This window comes from Cervus canadensis, chromosome 1 (genome assembly GCF_019320065.1).
Source record: "Cervus canadensis isolate Bull #8, Minnesota chromosome 1, ASM1932006v1, whole genome shotgun sequence".
In the NCBI taxonomy this organism is placed as follows: Eukaryota; Metazoa; Chordata; class Mammalia; order Artiodactyla; family Cervidae; genus Cervus; species Cervus canadensis.
Genome location: NC_057386.1, coordinates 18,454,036 through 18,474,503, shown reverse-complemented (window position 1 = coordinate 18,474,503; position 20,468 = coordinate 18,454,036). Strand labels below are relative to the sequence as shown.

The following is a 20,468-nucleotide window of genomic DNA, read 5'->3' as shown; positions in this document are numbered from 1 at the left end:
CTTTGGGAGGGGAATTCCAGCACAGCCCTCACTCTACCATATATGTATTTATTAGTAAAACCTATTTCCCACCTTCAAGGGGAAGGATGTTAGCAGAGTGACTTTTTCCACTTGGCAGTGATCAAGGAGCAAAAGGTGGGGACAGGGACATCCCATTCAGAATAACAAGATCAGTGGCTAACTCTGCCGAACTCCTGCTTAGGGGTCTGTGCTAAGCAACCACTTTACAGGCACTGTCTCCTTTAATCCTGATTGTGATCCTACAAAGTGGGTACCATTATCATCCCCATTTTACAGATGAGAAAATTGAGGCATAGAACAGTGAAGTGGTGGGAAGCAGCTATCAGCCTTCAAGAGGTACCCGAGAGTCCTCTCTCAGCCTCCTTTCTTTTCTGTCACACCCCGATCCCCAGTTTCAACCATCTCTCACTGCTTCCAGTTCTTTCAACTCTTTTTACATTTTTCTTTTGTAAAAAAAAAAAAAATAGATTTTGCCCATATTTTGCAGCCACCACTGTCTCCTACCCCAGTTGGTCGAATTGGGATTCTCCCCAAGATTTGGTTTAAGTGGAGTTGAGGACAATCAGGGTATGCGTATATGCGTGTGCATGTGCGTAGGTGAAGTACAATGAAAGCTCTGAGAATATACAAGGTATAAATTACAAACCTCCCTCTGTCCCCCTACCCATCTCCTCCCTATCTTCCCATCATCCCCCCACCCCCCTCCAAATCAAAAAGACTGTACACTGCCCCCCACCCCCAACCCCAGGGCAAGGTCTTGTCTCAGTCACCTCTGTGGCCACAGGGTCCAGGGCCTTTGGTACATGTTTGTGGAATGAATGAATGAGTGAATGAATGAGAGCATGGGAGAGAGAGCAAGCACTTAGGAGTCCTGAGTCTCAGCCCTAACTTTGTCCTCACCTGATCCTTGCCATTACCAGGATACCTCCTCTGCCCGGAGGAAGAGGGTCCCAGTATGAGCAGAGAAGGGGAAGAGAGGGACCAGCAGGCACATCTCTAAGCCTGGAAAGGCGGGTAACTGGAGTAGACTCTGGCCTCAGAGGTCAAATTCCAGCTGCATGGCTCAGGAGCTGGGTAACCTTGGGCAGGCTTGAAGGGTGATGACTATTGTCTAATAGTCTGTTCAGATTTTACAGAGCCCTTTTTTCACATTTATCTATGGTCCTCAAAAACCATCCTGTAATGTGGGTAGGATTATCAATATACCCATTTTACAGATAAGGAAGCAGAGGCTGGAGAGATCCAGGGACTTTCCCAAGGTCATATAGCAAGCAGGAATTTGAATCCTCACCCCCGCACCAACTCCCACCTTGTTACTGCCCCTGTCTGTGCCTTGAGGAGGTAGGACTAAGATTTCAGTCTTTCAGGCCGGGACCCTCAGGTAGCAGTGTGGCCCAGGAGGGACTGCTCAGTGAATCCCCTACTTTGGGCCCCACTGGTCATTTCCATCCGGAAAAGCCAGTCTACCCTTCATGCAAAGCTTCCTAGACACCCCTTCCTTCCCCCACCCCTGTCCTCGGGACCTCCACTGCTGCCCAGTGGGCAACTGGGAGTCCATGGGGTGCCCAGGAACTTCTGCTTTTCCTGGGAGAACGGGGAAGTGAAATGGTGGAGGGGGCTCTAGGGCCCGGGCTCTCCCCTCATACAGGCATGACCACCTCATCATATTCATCCTGACCATTCTGCTCATCTAAGATCGGTTTGACGTCGTCAGCATCCAGCTGTGGGAAGAAGGAAGGACAGAGGGTGAGCAGCTGAGGGGCCACGTGAGCCCTCCCCACTGCACGGAGGCACTTCTGGAGTCAGCAGAGCCTGTCTCTCTCTGAACCTGGGTCAAGTCTCCCGTCCTGTCCTTTCGTCCCCTAGGGATGGTCTAGATGAGGGGTTTCCTCAGGGTTAGGAACGCCTGGGAATCTGGTCCCTGGTGGGGGAGGGCCTCCAGAAGGCAGGCAGGAGACCCCTTCATGTGGGCAGTGCCGCAGTGACCTGTGTCTCGTTGTGGAAGCATTCTGTTGGAGCAGTGACTAGACAGATGGTTTGGAAGACCAAGGGCTAGCCGCTCAGTGGTCAGGACAATTCATAAGCAACACATCCCACGAGCCTCTTAGCCCTCTCACTAGCCCTGTCACTGTTCTCCTCTTTCCAGGTGAGGACGCCTGAGGTACAGAGCAACAAGACCACTTGCTCCAGGTCACCCACCAAGACGTGGCGGGGCCGGGATGAGGAGGCAGGCCTGGATACCCAGACATTGATCATGGCCCTCTTCTGCCTTCCCTAGTTCCCAGGCCCCTCCCCACCACATTCTCCCAGCGCCACAGATGACCCCTTTCTGCCCCCTGCCCTGGAGTGGTGCCCTCTGGTCAGAGGAAATGGGTGAGGGGGATGGGGGTGGGAGCAGAGACTCACAAACTTGAGTTCCATGTCCCGGAAGATGAGTGGTAGCAGGAAGCGGCGTAGGGGCACCGTGAGGATGAGGATAAAGGGGAGGGCCAGCGAGATTTGTTTGATGCTCCTTACTACCCACAGTATCACCAGGCAGACAATCTGGATGATCGTGAACATGTGCATGCGCCAGGTTTTCACCTGTGGGCAGAGGCTGGGGTCATCGCCTGCCCAGCCTGGGCACCCAGACCCCCCACCCCACCCCAACCTGGGCATCCGAGACAGCCGCATACCCTCATGGCGTAGGGCACGTCTGGGTAGTGCTTGCGTGGCTTCAACAAAAGCAGGATGCGGTCAAACAACTGGATGCCGCTGAGGGATGTGACCCCCATGTAGAGGAAGATGCCGAAGAGCACCGCCAGGGGGATGTGGCGGAGGATGGGTCCCATGAGGATGGATACACCTGCGGGGAGAATCACGCAGTCTTAGCCCCCAAGGATCAAGGATAGACACCAGCAGGGGCTGAGGAACGAAATCACAGGGACTATATAGAACTCCTTCTGTAGATCCTCTTTTTTTTTGGCCATGCCACATGGCTTGTAAGATCTCAGTTCCTCTACCAGGGACTTGAGCCTGAGCCCACAGCCATGAGAGTGCCAAGTCCTAATCACTGAATGGCCAGGGAAGTCCCTGGATCCTCTTGATAGATGTTATCCCCATTTTACAGGTGAGGAAACAGACACAGAGAGGTGAAGCAACTTACCTAAGGCTACACACTCCTGCCTGCCTGATGTCATAGCCTACGCCTTTAATCGAGGGAGTCACAGAGGTCAGAGAAGCCCACCTTTCCTCTTACCCCAGTCCAGAATGCCTCCATCACCCTCCGCCTAGCCAAATCCCAGCTCTCCTCCGGCTAACATAAACTTTGCCTCTTTCAGGAAGCTTCCCTGGCCTCTCCAACAGTGACCGTGGCGCTGCCCACACACGGAGCCTGTTGGACTCTGGGCTGATCCAGAGCTCAGATCCCTGAGCCTCTTGTCTTCACCTCACCCATCCCCTGCTCCAGGAGCCCTGCTGTTTGTATCAGTCACAGAGGGAGAGACCTTGGGCATCTAATGAACCCTCTCATGGTGCAGGCAGGGAAACTTGAGGCCCAGAGATGAGATGGGATGCCGGGTCAGCAGTCAGTCAGGGCTGGAATCACAGTTCACTGAACTGTTGGAGAAGTTCTGACTACAGGGTCTTGTCTAGAGAAGGTTCCAGCAAGTGGTCCCCCCATGTGCCCTGCACAGATGCCCATCATCTCAGTGCCTGGGGTACTTCCTCCAGAATTCCCTCATGTGAATAACTGATGCTGGGGAGATGTGGGCAGTGGGTGTTTGGGGAGACCTAGCTGCAGGGCCAGGGCTGGAGGGACACTGGATGCTAAGGGGCAGAGCCAGCGGGTGGTGGAAAGTTTGGAGAGTGTGGCCAGTCTTCACTCACCCACGAGCACAGCAACCAGAAGTCCACTGATCCGCTGCTCCTTGACTCCCTGAATCTGGGATGCAGCCCCTGGAGTGCTGTCCTTGCTCATGACAGTGAGGGCATTGGCGTGGGTGACAGAGCGCACAGTGGTGGCGCTGAGCCAGGGCATCCCGAAGATGGCGGCCACCCCACCCATGCCCATGATCAGCAGCAGGTCCAGGTGGAAGCCAGAGCCCTTGACCATCTTGCGCTCCGGTTTGCTGATGATCAGCCTGGGGGTGCAGAAGGTCAGGAGTAAGCAGGGCTCCCCTTCACCCCAACCCCCCTTCACCCCTCTTTTCTTCCCCAGGCTTGGGTCCCTCTACTTTAGTAGGTCCTTCTTTGCCCTTCTCCCTTGGAGTTCCATGCTCCACCCCTCAACCCCCACCCCATCTTGACAGTAGAGACTCTAAGAGCAGAAATGTCTTCATCATTGCCTAGAACACCCAGCAGCAGTTCTACTCGGAAACTGAAGAAGCGTACACTTCAGAGAACCTCACCGGTACAGGCCCTTTCCAAGATCTAGCACCTAATTTTACAGTTTTCATTTTATATTCTTTTTCTTAAAAAGCACCCCTCAAATAATGTCATGTCAGGTCCCACACAATCTGGACCAGCCCCTGCCCGCCCGTCATTCCTCTGAGCGCTTAGTCCCTTGCCTGCTGGGAGCTTGTCCCTTTCTCTGCCTCGGAGCCTCCCAGGCCCCATCCCACCCTGGCTCTTACGTGGTGATCTGGGACTCTAGGAAGATGAGGATAAAGACCAGCAGGGCAGGCAGTGCAGAGGCAAACATCATCCAGATGGGAAATTCGACACGTATGCCTAGTGGGTGGATAAGCCAGTCTCGCTCCGCGGGGTTAGATACAGCGAGGCCTTCAGGTACACTGAGTTTCTGTGGGAGGAGAATGCTGGTGAGAACACTCGGGGGCAGGAGGATGGGGAAAGGTGGGGACCGAAGGAGCCAGGGTCCTGGGCACTCGGGAACTTACTTATATTGAGCATCTACTTTGTACTCCATAACTGCACTAGGCCCTGTATATACATTTTCTCATTCCCTACTTTATGGATGAGCAAACAGGATCAGAGAAGTTATGCAGCTGGCTCTGCATCACCCAGCTATTTGGTGGCAAAACTGAGACTCATACTCAGGACAGCCTGGGCTCCAAAGCAGATTCTTTCCTATCGCCCTGGATTAAGGAGTAAAAGGAGGCCACCTGACCCAGGCCCTTGCTGCAGCCAGAGGGGTCCTGAGGGGCTGTCGGAAGAACACGGGGCTCCCAGGGGAGGCAGGGATGGGGGAGGGGTAGTTCTAGCTGGCTTCCAGTGTGGGAAGGCAGTTTAGGGGAAGGGGCATGCTGGGGGAATGAAATAAGGTGGTGGGGTGGGGAGAGAGGGTCACCTGGGTGTAGGTGTCTTGGACGAGGGCATCCACCATGACCATGATCAGGATAGAGATAGGAACCCCGAAGTCCCCAATGATCCGTCGCAGCTGAGGGCAGGTGGAGGGGCCGGCGGTCAGTGCCCAGTGGCTTCCCACCTCCCACCTTCCACGTGGCCCCATTCCTGCCCCATCTTCACCAGGAGGTGCCCACTCTTCTCAGGGGGTCCATCAACATCTGATAACCTGTCCTGCGCCTCTACATACCTGCCTCTTTTCTTGTCCCCCTGGCGCCGCCGCACCCCAGCCCCACAGCTTTTCCACCCCCTTCGAAGAACTATCCTTGGCTCCCGACTTGGGTCCTCAGCCTGGATGTGCTGAGAAAGGAATTGTCTCAAGGGTAAAATCCTAAGTGATGAGGGGGCCAGTGGAGCTTGGAATTAGAAATGGGAATCTAGGGTAAGAAGGGGAAATGATGGCACTGGGAAAGCTGAGGCCTTGGAGTTGGATGGGGCAATAAAGGCAAGGACAGGTGGGGAGGGTGTGCTGACCTTGCCAGGGAAGTAGGAGCTGTTCTTGAACTTGCGCAGCATCATGGCGAGGAAGAAGGTGCCAGCCATGAGCACAAGAGAGAGGAGGGCTGTGTTGGGCAGGGCGGCCTGGGGTTTCGGTGTTGTCAGCACATCGTGTTGATAGTTCTTCTGCAGTGGATGTTCCTGGAAGATCTGCAGCAGAAAACCAAGGCATCCTGTTCCTTCCCATCCAGCCATCCTCCAACCATCATTTATCTATCCATCATCCATTCATGCATCTCTGTATTCACCATTTATCTCTCTATTCAGCATCCATTCACCAATCCATCATGCATCTACCTATCTTATTCCTCAATTGTCGTGTAAACAGAGAGGCAATGGGATTCCACAGCTTGGTTTTCAGGACTGAGGACCAAGCTAGGCTTGGGTGGGGCAGACCATGGAGGAAATGAGTCTGTGTGTGTGTGTGTGTGTGTGTGTGTGTACATGCATGCAGGGCCTGGGAGCCATGAGAAGGCTGGAGGGCAGGAAACAAGTGCCAAGGAAGTTTCCAAAGAGACTTGGGTTCCAAAGACTTTGAAACAGAAATACCCATCAACCAGCAGAATCAGGGGTAGATATAGTATTCACCCTTCCTCCATATAAAATGCAGACCCAGAGGTAGGCATAGTTCAAGGTAACAGAGATGAGGAGGCAGGGCACATGCTCTGCAGGCCCTGTGGTTCTTAAGGGCAACAGCAGGAGAGGGAGCGGCAGGTTGGGGCTTCAGAGCCTCCAGGACCTCTGCTACCATGCCATGCCTACTCACTCCCACATTCAGTCTCACACACATGAAAGTGAAAGTGCTAAGTCGCAGCCAACTCTTTGTGATCCCATGGACTGTAACCCACCAGGCTCCTCTGTCCATGGAATTCTCTAGGTAAGAATACTGGAGTGGGTTGCCATTCCCTTCTCCAGGGGATCTTCCGAACCCAGGAATCAAACCTGAGTCTCCTGCATTGCAGGCAAATTCTTCACCATCTGAGCCACCAGGGAAGCCCATTAGTCACTGTATGTGATTATACACATGGGCCTTTGCACACAGAAGGGCCCTCTCATGCACAGTCATGGTGAGAATACCAGCCCACAGACAGCTGGTGTCAACATGTATGTGGTCACAGTCACATTCCGTGAAAACATGGCCACATAAATGCCAAACAGACACTAGTGCAATGACACCCACAGACACATAGCTTGTGCATAGTCACACACACACACAGACACACACACATGGATGCGCACGCCTCTAACACTCCTGCAGCCCTCACCGTGACCAGCTTGTAGAAGGTCTCATAGATGAAGATGAGGGAGATGAGGAAGGAGAAAATCTCCTGGGTGTAGCGGGAGATGAAGCGCACCAGAAAGCTGCCCTCGAAGGCCACCACCAGCACCACCAGCAGGATGAGCCAGAAGCCAATCCACACACGGCCCACAATGTACTCCAGGTTGTTAGTCTGGCAGAACTGTAGGGTGGTCAGAGGGAGCTGGGGTCAGATACATGGGCCCAGGCACCATGCATTAAGCAGGTGGGGCCGGGGGCCAGTTACAGGGTCACAGTGGGGCCAGAATAGAGTTACCGAGTAGAAGGCTTCCTCAAACACAAGCAGGGGTCCCGAGAAGCCCAACACGAGCAGGGGCTGAGCCCCCAGCAGGGAGAAGATGATGCCCTGCAATGCAGTGGAGAGGAGCAGTTCCGACACTCCCATCATGTTCTGGGTCTTATCTCCTGCGGGAGGAGGTGTGGTCAAGGTCAAGATCATTTCACAGGTAAGCTGATGTAGGGGCCCAGAGTGTCAGATTGGGGCAAAATCGGGGCTGATACGTAGGCCAGAGGGTCAGAGGTGAGGGTTAGTGGGACACATGGAGGCACTGACCCAGGAGGCCGCCGAAGGTGATGGCGGGGGTCAGGGCGGCGAAGTAGATGAAGATGATGGCAGACAGGACCTGGGGGCTCAAGGCATCTGTGATGTCACTCAGGTAGTGGGGGTAGCGGCGCCGGATGTCACGCACCAGTCCCCCGAAGAGCTTGCCTGTCCGCTGCAGAGGGTCTTCTGGGGTGTCCCCTGGACCTTTCCTCACATCTGTAGTGGAGGGCAGGACCATGGTCACAGAGTATTGAAGGGGGAGGTGAGGGGAGAGGGGAATCGAGGAGGACATGCCTGATGGGAATGGGGTCATCCGGGAGGCTGGGAGGGATGAGGACAGGGAGGGGGAGCCAGGGGCTCACAGGGCCGTGCTAGGGGTCTGGGGGCTCAAAAAAACTTGGGCTGGGCAGGGCAGGGCAGGTACCTAGGTCCTTGAAGAGACTGGGGTCGGGCTTGGCAGGGCTGGGCAGGTAGCGCCTTCTCAGCAGCTCTTTCTGCACAGGCACCAGACTGAGCAGGGCCTTCTCAGAGGGGGCATCCAAGGGAGGCAGCACCAGACTGCAGTCAAGGAAGCCCTCCAGGGATTGGACCAGCGTCTCCTTGCTCTGGGCCAGGTATGCCTCATTCCAGAACACCTGGGGGCAGGAGAGAAGATCAGAATCACTAGGACCTGCTGGATAAAAGGACCCAGGAGGCCACAGCCAAAGCTTCTGGGGACTGGGGATCAGAATCCTTTCACCCAGCTCCTGCCAGCTAAGATCTGCTTTTCCTGCCCTGTCCCTCCATCCATCCACCCTCTACTGAGAAAGGGCAGACAGGGCCCTGAGTGGGGAAAGCAGAAAGAACTAAAGTGAACCAAGTGGCTTGTAGCAGACCAGATGGAACAAGAGCAGACCAGACCAGACCTAACCAGGTAGAACCAAGACACAGTGGGCCAGGCTAAACCAGGCCTGATCAGGCAGGGCTAGGCCAGAACACGGGCCTGGATCCCCATGGCCAGACAGGATAGATCCAACTGAACAGGCCAGACTCGTGACGTTAAAGTAAGCCGGGCCTCCCCTGCCACCCAGGGCCCCCGGCTCCCCCGGCCCTCGCCGGCCCCTCCTCACCCTCTCCGACATGAGGGTGGCGGCAGCTCGGCCCAGCTGGGTGTAGTCGAGGTTGGGGCTCTCGGGTCCCAGCAACACAATGAGGAAGCGCACAGGCACTGCCGGCTCCTCCGACCCCTCTGGCTTTGGCTCCGGCTCCATCGGCTCCTTTAGCCTCACGAAGCCCAGCACCGGTCGCTTCAGGAAGCTGGCACGGCCTGGTGGGTGGACGAAGTGAGGTGCTGAGGCCTGTGGGGGAGGTGGGGGGCGCGGGGGCAGGGCGCGAGCAGTGCTGGTGGGGTCCAGGCTTACGGAGGGGCTGTGCCAGGGCAGGAGGCGGAAGCAGGGAGTGTGCAGGGATGAGGGAAGGGGCCCACTGGCCACTTACCCACTAGCATCAGGGTGGCCTCCCAGTCCTGGGGACTCTTTCCCAGAATTTCAGATGCGTGCCCTCCGGTGCTACCCTCTCCCTGTTGGGAGGAGGTGGTGAGGGGAGTCCTCGGCCACTGCGGGCCCTGGACACCCGAGCGTCCCACCCCCGATCCCCCACCCGCTCTCCTTTAGAACCACGTTCAGGTTGAGGGCCTTCCGGCTCTCCTCACAAGGCCTCGGCACAGCCTCACCTGTCCACAGAAGAGCTCTGTCTCCAGGGATGGATGCTGTGGGAGCAGAGCCTCTGAAGCATCCCCAGACTGTGTCACGACCACAGGCTTCACACCCCCCAGGGCCTCCATGTCGCTGGCGTGGCTGCAGGACACACAGGGGACATGGGCTGAGAAGGCTGCTCAGGCCGGGCTGTTTGCAGAGTGGAAACTGGGACTCGCCAGCGGCCAGACTAGAGAGGCCCGGGGGTGGAAGGAGAATCGGCCTCCTCCGAAGGACATTGTGGTTGTAAGCGAGTGGCTTCAGTCTGGACTGACTAGGTAGAGCCAGAAGAATGGATGGAGGGAGGGACTTTGAGAGTCTGTCCTCCTGGGGACCAGTGGCCCCCAAAATTAAGCATGGAGGTACGGTCACCGCCTGAGAGGTGTCGGAGGCAGGAGCCATGGTGAAAGAAAAGTGCGACCCAGCCTGGTGGGGAGGGGCTCCCGGGGAGAGCTTGGGGCAGGCGGGCTGGGGAGGTAGGCCCTGTGGGCATGGGGTCCAGGGCCCAGCAGGCAGGGGCACCTGTGTTTCAGCAGCAGGACCCGGAGCAGATTGTCTCGGTCGTCTGGCTGGATCTGCCCCTCGAAGATAAACCTGTCCAGCAGCTGGTCGGCCACCTCGGCCAGGGATTTCACCGGCAGATCCAGAAGGACAGTACCTGCAGGCAGTGGAGGGGTGAGCTAGCTGGCCCTGCCCCCGCCCCCTCCTCCCAGCAGGCTTTACATGCAGGGCTGCAGAGGGTTCACCTACCCTTGGTGAAGGCTTTCTGCAGCTCCAAGAGGCTCCAGAAGTTGAGGTAAGGCAGGTGGGGGCGGCCCCAGATCCCATCTTTGCCCAGGTTCTCCTCCAGCCCCACCCAGCGTGCTGTTTCCATCCATTGTGTCTCTTGGTTCTTTTCATCCATCACCAGTTCCCGCAGTTCCACGTACACCTGTGGCCCCACAGGCTTGAATTAGTCCCTCAGGCTCAGGGCAGGGCTGTAGGGGGGATTGGCAGCCCAGAGTACGGTGGGCACTTCGCAGGCCCTGAGGGGTGTCTGTCAGAGGCCCAGGGTCCTGGGGCACTCAGGATCGAGCCTGAGCTCAGAGGGGACCATCAGGGGCTACAACCTGGGGGTGTAGAGTGAGATGTGACATGTGGGGAGATGCTTGAGGGTCCCCCACCTCTGCTTCTGTCCCCCAACTTCCTGACCAGGCCCCTCCCCCATTTCAGAGGCATTTGAAGATACTCAAAAGGGGTGCTAGAGTGGGCATGGGAGAGGAGAGGAAAGCCTTGGGAGTCACTGGGTCTGTCTCTTGCCTCTAATGTTTCTGCATGGGCTCAGCATGCCCTTGGGTTTCCATGAGGAGGGGCCCACTCCCAGGGGCCTAGCTGAGGGCAGACCCAATTTCCTAACTGGCTACACAGGCTGGTGCCCAGCAATGACATGGGGGGCCTGGGGAGGGAAATCTGGGTTGAGGAGAGCATGCATGTAATTCTGTGCTTCTCCAGGGGGCACCTGACAGCCCAGCCCAGGCCAGCGGACCTGGGGGCTCAGACCTCCAACAGTCAGTTTACCTCTGTCCAGGGAGCTCCCCATGAGTGCAAGGAGGCCCAGGTCTCCCCCTTCACCGGGAGATGTCCTCTTCTACTTATTTCCCAGGATGCCCGTTCCTTCTCTGTTTGTGGAGTCTCCCCATCCCAAAGCTGTAGCTCTCCCTCCGTCCCTCCCCTCCCCTGGTAGAATGATTGGTCCCAAGGGCAGCACAGGAAAGAAGGTTGGGGGACGCTGGGGTGCTCACCTTGTGGGTTTCTGGGTATTTAGATGTGGTGTGGTAGTCTGTGTCTGTCGGCTGGGTGACCCGAGCTGAAAACCCCAAAGCCAGTTAGCAATGCCCCCAGACAATCCCCCCAAGACCCTCCTGCCCCATCCCCACGAGATGCAGAGACCACACAGGATGACGCCTCTCTCCTTCTCGTTGCCCCTGGCTGGGACCCTGCCTGCTCCTGGCCCAGACTGGCTCTGTCACTCGCCATCTGAGCCCTGTGGAAGACCCCTGGGGCTCATCCCCCCCGCGCTGACAGGAGGGTCATCTCCAAGGGGGTTGGGGAGTCCTAAACAGCAGTTCCCTTCCCTCTCCTGCTACCTTCTGGGACCAGATTCCCTTCTTTTTTCCCACCTGCCTCAACAATCTCACTGGCCCAGCAGCTTCTCACCACCTCCAAGCAGAGCTCTGGGAGCCAGGGTGGGGGCTGCCTTTATATTGGCCCCCACACCCCCCCAGCCCTCATTTCCCAGAGGGGCCTCTTATCTCCTATATTAATTGCCAGCACTTAAGTCCAGTTGACAGTAAACAGGTCCCCTCCCAGGGCTCCCCAACCAAGACCTTGGACAAGCCCAGGAAGGTTTCCTCATGTCTCTCTGCCCTGAGGGTCCCCGTAGCCCCCCATTTCTCAGGACTTCTGGACTTCCAAACAGAACAATGTTCTCAGAACAGGCCCAGCACCTTGTCCCAGAAGATGGATGGGTACAAATGGCATGGGGGCTCATGTCCTCGTTCCAGACAGGGCTGACTGCCTGCTCACAAATCTACGGGGCACAGTAATGGGTGACTGGTCCTGCCCCCCCACTGCCCCCAGTCACCTCCTGTGATCATTTCAAACAAAACTGTTTATCCTTCAATCAGCCAGGATTGCAGGAGAACTGGCCCTGGGGCTGGGCCGGTGGAGAGGGGGAAGAAGGCAAAGACAAGCTCCCCACCTGTCAATGATGGGGTTCAGTAGCTCATCCCAACAAGAGGGTGGGAGATGGGCTCACCTTCTGCCTCCTCCTCCTGTATTGTGCCACCTTCTGGCTCTTCCACTGTGATCGTGATGGATTCATGGTCTTCATATTCCTCTTGGTCTAGGATCTCCTCCAGTTTATCTTCATACTCCTGTGAGAAGCTGCCATCAGGGCTGGGCTGCGGGAGGCTCTGAAGGTGGGAGTCCAGGGCTGGGTTCCCAGAGCCCCCAGGTGGGAACCCTGCAGACACCACCAAAGACTCACCTCTGGATCCCCCATGGTGCTGTCCTGATTGTTCAATTGTCTGTGGTGATCTGAGTCCCCAGCATAACCCGGGCTCGGAGTTCCTGTGGTGGGTCGGGGGGATGGTACAGGCTGGGTAAGGCACGGGACAACCTGGGGTCGCCCCTTCGTCTCCCCAGGGGGCTGCATTTGATCGAAGTGGGATCCCGAGTGTTAGGAGACGGGGGAGGGGGGTGCGGGGGGGCGGTTAGAGGAAAGAAGTGTAAGTGGGGGGCTGAGGGGAGGAGCTGGGTTTGCAGGGGTGAGGGCAGGTGTGCAAGGGACGCAGACAGTACAGTGCAGGCAAGATGAAACTTGGCTGGCATCAACCTAAGGGTGTTTGGGAGGATGGGGGTTGTTCTTCAAATAAAATCCTTCCTCCATCCACCAGTCCTCACCTGACTTCCTTTCCTGCCCCTCCCCAGGAATCAGCTAACTTCAGGAGATGACCTGTCCCTCTTTCAGGGAGCTTAGCTGAGAGTCTCCACAAAACACTGTCTTCTCCCAGAAATGGCTGTTTCCTGCTGGGCACAGGGCTGTGGTATCCTTAGGAGTGGCTCACAGGCCCTGGATGATGTGGCCTTGCTTCTCTCCCCTACTCCATCTTGAACTCCATCTCTTGCTCTCTCACCACCTATTCCACTGGCCTGCTTGCCAAGCCCTTTCCTGCCCCAGGGCCGTTGCACCTGCTTTGTCCATGTCCTGGATGTCCTTCCCCCGACTTCAGCCCTTCCTACCCCTCAGCCCACATGCCAGCTCTTCAGATTCCGTTCCTGACCACCCTAACAATCACTAACCCAGTCTGTCATTTTCTGGTTTCTTGATTCATTTGTGTATGTATGGTCTGAGTGAGTATTAGTCATTTAGTTGTGTCATTCTCTTTGCGACTCCATGGACTGTAGCCCACCAGTTTCCTCAGTCCATAGAGTTCTCTAGGCAAGAAGACTAGAGTGGGTAGCCAGTCCCTTCTCCAGGGGATCTTCCCGACTCAGGTCTCCTGCCTTGCAGGTGAATTCTTTACTGTCTAAGCCACTAGGGAAGCCCATGTATGATCTGAGGATGCCTCTAAAAGGGAGGCCACATGAGCACTGAGATCCTGCACGTCTCAATCCCCACTAGATCCACCACTCTTAGCAGAACTGTTGCCACGTAGTAGGCGCTCAATAAATACCTGTTGATTACTGTGTATAGAATAGATAACTACTGAGAACCTATTGTATAGTACAGCGGACTCTACTCGATGATCTGAGGTGACCTAAATGGGAAGGGAATTCAAAAGAGAGAGGCTATATATATATGTATAACTGATTCACTTTGCTGTAAATCAGAAATTAATGCAATGTGGTAAAACAACTATAATAAAAATTGGAAAAAAAAGCAGCTATAATAAAAATTGGAAAAAAAAAAAGCATGTTGAAAGAGTGGAAGAATGGCTCCCCCTTGCAGGCTTGGGGCTCTGGGGCTGGGAAGCCAGGATGACTAGGACCCAGCCAGGAGGCCATGGAGTTCTGCAGCTCCGTTTTCTCAGTTGTGTCTCTAGTGGAGAGGAAGGACGCCCACCCCAGGAATGTGAGGAGCAGCCCAAGAGAACACAGGGGTGCCTGCTATGGCCCAGACTGGGTGTGGAGGGACATCCTTCTCCCCTTCACCCACGGCAGGCTGCATACCATGTTGTAGCGACATGGATTTGAGTCAGATTGACAACGTGCCCCTCCACACCTGGCATAGAGACTGGGAAGCTGAGATGAACAAGACACTGTTCAGCTCTCCGGAAGCTCACAGCCCTGGCTGGGGAGACCAGCCAGGAACACATGACAGGTGAAGAGGTTCAAGAGAAAACACGTGCCCCAAACAAACGTAAGCAGTGAGCGGACTGTGCTGGTTGCCAAGGATGTTTGTGGCAGGAGGGAGAGTAGGACTTGCTGATGGGGTGAGGGGCAGAGTGTCCCTGAAGGAGGGGATATTGGCGCTTGCCCCCAGAGCACTGGTGGGATTTGAAGGGCTGAGAGATGGGAAGGGCTAGTCCAGGTGTTAGGAATGGTGGCAAGAGGCAGAGAGAAGACCATGTCAGAGAAGGCTGGGCACTGTGGAAGGGAACAGGACAGGGAGTATATACAGAAAGAACGTACAGGGACTGGCTACCCACTCCAGAGCTCTGTTTCTGAGGAATAGATAGTCCTGCAGTCCTTACAGAAGGGGAGTGAGCGAGCCCCTGACCCAAACTGAGGAAGGCAAGGGTCCCTGCCTTGGGGTGGGGTGATGGCCATGCAGGGAATTCTAAAGTCTGAGGATGGGGTGTCCCTACTGCAGGGGACTTGGCATTCGAGGTCTCTGGTATTGCAGAGAAAACCTTTTCTTTTTTTTAATTATGTTTTATTATTATTATTATTTTTAAAATATTTATTTGGCTGCACTGGGTCTTAGTTGCAGCATGTGAATTCTAGTTCCCTGACCAGGGATCAAACCAGGGCCCCCTGCATTGGGAGCACGGAGTCTTAGCCACTGGATTATCAGGGAAGTCCTCATGCACCTTTTTTCTCTCCCTCTTCTGTCCTTTCCTGTCCCCTTCTCCTTCCTCTTCTCCCATCTTTAACCTCTCTCTTCCTTCTCTGGTCTTGTCGCCACCTGGGCCTCAGATCTCTAGCCGCTTCTACCTTGTCGACCCTGAGGTGCTAAACACTGCCCTCCTCGGGCAGGCACTGTGGTTTTAGTTTCCCATCTGAGAGCAGAGAGGCCCTCCTGCTGGGGTCCTGAGACATCAGTGAGAGAGAAGAGGGGAGAACATAGGTGCCTTGAGCTCTTCTGGGGCCTTAGAGGGTGCACCCATGACCCAGATTGCTGCCTGCCCTAGGCCCAACCACCCCCCAGCTGCAGGCCTTGCTCTGCGTGCAATGATAAGAGCCTGGACCTCGATGGCTGACTTGTGTCTGGAAGTATACCAAACACCTGGCCAGCCCACCAGCCAGGGCCAGGCAGATAAAGGGGAGCAGGGCATCTGGGGCCCAGGAGGTGGAACACAGCTGGAAGAGACTGGGAGGGGAGCGGACCAGATGAGGGGGAAGGCTCCCTGGAAGCACAGGACACCACCTTTGTGTAATCACCCCGACACCATACATAGCTGCGCTGTCTTATCTCTGATGATTCGCAAACCACTCTGTGAAGTGGGCAGTGTCATTAGCCACACTTTACAGATGAGAAAGCTGAGGTTCAGAGAGGCTTACCTGCCCCGGTTCCCTAGCAGGTAAATAGCAGAGGCAGCATTAAACCCTGGCCTGTCTTCCTCCAGATACTACTCTAACCATGGTGCTGAGTTGCCTCCCAGAAGATAAAATATCTATTAGCTGGTTTAGTATTAGTGACTAAGAGTGTGGGTTCTTCAGTCAGGCTGCCTGGGTTCAAATCCTAGCCCTGCCACTCACTGTGTGACCTTGGGGAGGTAACTCAACCTCTCTGTGCCTCAGTTTTCTCATCTGTAAAATGGGGGTAATCATAATGCTACCTCATAGCTCAGTTGGTAGAGAATCTGCCTGCAATGCAGGAGACCCGGGTTCGATTCTTGGGTCAGGAAGATCCTCTGGAGAAGGAAATGGCAACCCACTCCAATATTCTTGCCTGGAGAGTCCCATGGACAGAGGAGCCTGGCAGGCTACAGTCCATGGGATTGCAAGAGTAGGACACGACCTAGCAACTAAACCCCCACCACCATAATGCTATTTACCCCATAGACCTGTTGCAGCATTAAGAAAGTTCATGCATATAAACCAGTCAGAATAGTGCCTGGCCAGCCTGGATGGGAAGGGAACTTGGAGGAAAATGGATACATGTGTATGTATGGCTGAGTCCCTTTGCTGTTCGCTTGAAGCTGTCACAATATTGTTAATCAGCTATATCCCAATATAAAATAAAAAGTTAAAATGAGAAAAGAGTAGTGCCTGGCACATAAAGAGCTCTCTTTGAATGTTTGCTATCATTAGCGCTGCTCCTAGAGATGAAAGGCAGACTTGCTGTCTTCATTCCCTTCTGATTTTCCTTCAGTTCCCATGGAATTAACCTGTGTTTGGAGACCTTCAGGTGACGGGGGACTCCTCTTTTCCCTCCTAACACCCCCGAAGATGGGGACAGCACCAGGTCTCCTTGGCTAGAGTCCCTGGAAATGTTTCAAAATGAGCAGTGTCAGCTGACAATTTTCCTCCTAGGCAGGAGACAGTGACTTGGGGATCCCCATACATGAAGGAAAGGGGACTGAGTGGCTGGGAGACCTTAGCCTGTGTGATTCAAGGGGCTGGTAAATAGGAGCCTGACAAGGACCCACACCTGGAGGGGAATCAGATTTGGCCCTCCACACACATATTCACACAGCTCTGCTGCCACGTGCCAGCCTTTTCCCCCCAACACCTGCCGCCCCACTCTTCCCAGCTGCAGGTGCCAATGGGCCTGTGCCCTGAGGGGTAACAACACACATCATAACATTCTCACCCCACCACCAGCAACCCCTGGAGGGCCAATGCCCATGCCCGCTTGGGCCCAGATTCAGGTTGGGCACCTGCAGAAACCTTCAGGACAGGAGCCTCAGGACCACCCCATCCCCACCCCGCCCTGCTCACCTGCTCACAAGCCTTGGGGGTCCCTCGGCGAGCTCCTGCAGCCGCCGGTGGCCTCTGCACCCAGATGAGCTCACACCTGCTCCAGCCGGCAATAGGTCCCGGCTCCCAGGCCCCGGGGGCAGCTCCCAAACCCCTGACTCATGCCCCCGCCTCCTAATCTGCCCGCCCCATGGGCCCTGGGAGCCCCTTCCACCCCCCCTGCCCTGCTCCTTCTGGGTGCCTGGTAAACAGAGTTATCTCTCACCTACATCTGGACAGCTGTGAGTCTGGCCTACCCCACCCAACCCCACTGGCCAGCCCCCAAGGCCTCCCAAGGCCCTTCTGGCCCCTAAGATTCTCCTGGATCTTCCTTCGTGAACTAGCCTTTGATGGCTGGGTTCTTGTAGAGCCCAGCCTCCTAGCTGGTCCGCCCCAACCTCTGGATGCACCTTTCTTGCCTCTGTCCATCCTCACTCTGTCCAGGCCCCTCTGCTCAGGCCCCAAGCTGCATGGGTGCTTGCTTTCACCTACCTCTGTCCTGGTGCCCTCCCTTGGGGGCTCACTCACCCTTCCTCTGTAGGCTTCCCTTCCACCCCCAGAGGAACCAGCTCAAGCAGCCCCTTCCCCTTCTTGCCCCAGGCTAGGGCAACCCAGCCACCCTCTCCTCAAGACCGCAACTGACTCTAAAGAACTGGCACCTGGACGCTAAGACACTGCCCCTCCATCAACCTGAAACAATCTCAGGTCAACACAAACAACGTCCCCACACGTTGCTCTGAGCTCACAAAGCCCCAATGTCTTGGCACACTGGCTCCTCTGTCGGCAGCCCGGCCCAGGCCCCCGGGCCAGAGCAGCCGCATTCTCGGCCCCCGCCGTGGCCCTCCCCTCACCCCCCAGCAGGGCAGTCTCTGCTGTTGGAGAGTGGGGGTGTTGCTGGAACTGGTCACCTGTTCCTGGGCTGAAAGATGAGTTCGGATTGGCAAGGATGAACAGAGGTTTGAAAGCAGACAGAAAGGGGGTTTTGTGGACACTGCAGAGAGGGAGAAAACCATGTCCCAGCCCCCTTGGAACCAGCCTGGTTGTGGGACGTGGGACAAGTGCCTGCCTCTCTCTGGGCTTCTGTGACCTCATCTGTAAAAGGAGAGTGCCGGTTCCCCGGCCGCCAGGCTGGGGATTTCCTGCTTGGGATTCGAACAATAGCAACCCAGAGACCAGGTCAGAGAGGTGGCATACCCAGCAGTTCCACAGCCATTTCCTGGGTCTCACCACGAGCCTGCACGTGCCCAGCCCTGGCAGAGGGAGAAAGGGAATCCTGTTTGCTGAGGAATCTGCTCCAGGCACTGCCCTGCGGGCCTTCACCTGGTGGTCACACTTAATCCTTACAGCCCCCACCCCCCACCCCCCATTTGACAGAGAGGTAAAGTGGCTTCCCAGTAAAAAGAATAACCCGTGACGGGACTTCCCTGGTGATTCAGTAGTTAAGACTCTGCACTCCCAAGGCAGGGGTCATGGGTTTGACCCCACATGTCACACTGGTCAGTCAAACAAAAAGAAAGAAAGAACAACCAGTGAATGGGCACCTGCTCTGTTCAGGTTCCTGCGCCCAGGGCTTCACACGCATCGTCTCTCTGAGCTCTGCAAGCCCCTCTGAGGAAGGCACTGTGTATTATTGCTCTTTCCCTCTTACAGAAGGGGAACCTGAGGGTGGAGAGGTGGACGACTCCTCTAGGCCCCTCCACTGGTGTTCTGCCTGATGCCAAGCCCTGGGCTCCCTCCTGCCACCCTTGGCCTTGATGCCAGTAGAAGCAGAGAGGTCTTGGTGAAGGGGCCCGGGGATGCCTCCCAGTGGTCCATGTTGGTGCTCAGTCTCCCGGCTGGTGGCATGTGTCCCAAGGCCCAGTCCAGACTGGGCTGTTTCCTGTGGTGCATGGCAGTGAATGGATGCCAGATGTAGGCCCTGCCTTCCCTGCACGGCCCAGGGGGCCCAGGGGGCCCAGGCACCTAGCCCTTTGCCTGTCCCAGAAGCCAAGAGGCAGCCAAGTGGAGGAGGCAGCCAGAGAGCACCTTTCCTGGGACTGGAAAGGACCTGCAGCTAGCTGGGTGGGAGGCAAGGAGATGGGGAATGACAGGAATATCTGGCTTATGAGGAGAATCTACCCAGCTGTTCTGCAGGTACCAGCCCCCCGCAGCCTACCAGTCACCCTGGCAGCATCAGAGCAGATGGGCCTCTGGTCCTTCCTCCTCACACCACGTGCTCTTGATCATTCTTGTCACCTTGATTGAATTTGGTGGATGTTCCCCCCAAATCTGCCCAATGTCACATTTCTCTTGTTTTAAAGATTTTCCAGGAAGAAGTGATGGCTCTTCTCGCTCATTTTATCCCAATTTGGACTCGGGTCAGTTCAATTCATCTGAAGGTTCCAGTGCCAGGCACTGGGGAAACAAGACAAGGCTCCCCTCCCCTTGGCCCTGCCCCTGGGCTAGATGGAGCGGGTCAGAGGCCTGGACTCTGGGGAACTGAGCAGAGCTCCAGGACGTCTTGAGAGGACATCAGATTAGTCCACCCCGCAACCCCCTCATCCTCATCACTTGCAGCCCCTTTTGCCATCCCAACCCCACCATTTCCTGCAGCATGAAGGGAGGCACTTACCTGGTCCCTCTTCAAGGTCCATGGATGCCTTTGTCAAAGTTTGGGCTCATCAAAGTCAGTGCCAAGGTCAAATGTGGCAAGAATGAGGTGGACCGAGGGTGGAGCCCCTAGCCAGGTCTGTAGAAGTTGCCTGGTGACTTGGTTGCAGACCCATCTGATGTTATTCCAGACCACGCAGTCCAGATCCATGGGTTGGGACAGGTTGTCTCTGAGGGAGGCCCTATGGACTGACTGTGACATTCTCCTGAAGGGAGGAGTCCTTCTCATTTTAAATCAGCTTGGGACACGGTCAGTCCTCAGTGAGAAGTGAAGATTTGGCAGGGGACTGAGGAAGGGAAGGTTGCTTTCTTTCTTTTGGCCTGAAGGAACAGAGGCTAAGACTCTGTGAGGGGGTGGGGTTGGGGTCATGAGGGTTAGATGAGCTGCCCCCTACAAAGGGCATAGCAGTGAGGTGTTAGATGGGCCAGTGACCACTAAAGGTAGACCCACCTCATAATCTCATACCTGCTCTTCAGTGCCCAGCAGGTGATCCTCCGATGCTCTCCCCAGAAACCCAGCAAAGAAAGCCTTGCTGGACAGTTCCCCTGTGGGAACAGAAGGGAGGGTCTGGGCCCAAGTCCAGAGCAAAGTGGTCGTGATGAGCAGTGGTAGCTAAGGTGAGTGGATGTCCAGATAGCATGGGGATGTCCAGATAGTTGACGGGGACTGGCAGAGGGGACAAGTTCTGACCAG

The 20,468-nt window shown here is 55.8% G+C and overlaps 1 protein-coding gene across 2 annotated transcripts; it reads right to left on the bottom strand.

Moving 5' to 3' along the window:
- Nucleotides 1–34: 34 nt before the first annotated feature.
- SLC4A1 (solute carrier family 4 member 1 (Diego blood group)) lies at nt 35–17,209 on the bottom strand. Of its 2 annotated transcripts, XM_043466991.1 has the most exons (20): nt 17,108–17,209; nt 12,486–12,568; nt 12,255–12,372; nt 11,239–11,303; nt 10,208–10,388; nt 9,980–10,115; nt 9,436–9,559; nt 9,201–9,282; nt 8,834–9,030; nt 8,149–8,359; nt 7,734–7,940; nt 7,437–7,585; nt 7,128–7,322; nt 5,839–6,012; nt 5,309–5,398; nt 4,635–4,801; nt 3,889–4,142; nt 2,697–2,866; nt 2,428–2,604; nt 35–1,742 (listed from the first exon to the last, which is right to left on the bottom strand). In XM_043466991.1, the coding sequence occupies exons 2-20, from the start codon at nt 12,498–12,500 to the stop codon at nt 1,662–1,664; spliced, it is 2,793 nt and encodes a 930-aa protein (XP_043322926.1). In that variant the 5' UTR covers nt 12,501–12,568; nt 17,108–17,209; the 3' UTR covers nt 35–1,661. The 2 variants fall into 2 exon arrangements, with proteins under 2 accessions (XP_043322926.1, XP_043322936.1); XM_043467001.1 differs by lacking the exons at nt 12,255–12,372; nt 12,486–12,568; nt 17,108–17,209 and adding an exon at nt 11,617–11,689.
- Between the last annotated feature and the right edge of the window lie 3,259 nt (nt 17,210–20,468).

Coding starts and splice junctions, on each gene's coding strand:
- SLC4A1 (XM_043466991.1), bottom strand. Junction 8,360..8,833: donor CCACCCTCATGTCGGAGAGG/GTGAGGAGGGGC, acceptor TCCTGCCCCCAG/GTGTTCTGGAATGAGGCATA. Junction 2,867..3,888: donor TCTGGTTGCTGTGCTCGTGG/GTGAGTGAAGAC, acceptor TTCTCCCCGCAG/GTGTATCCATCCTCATGGGA.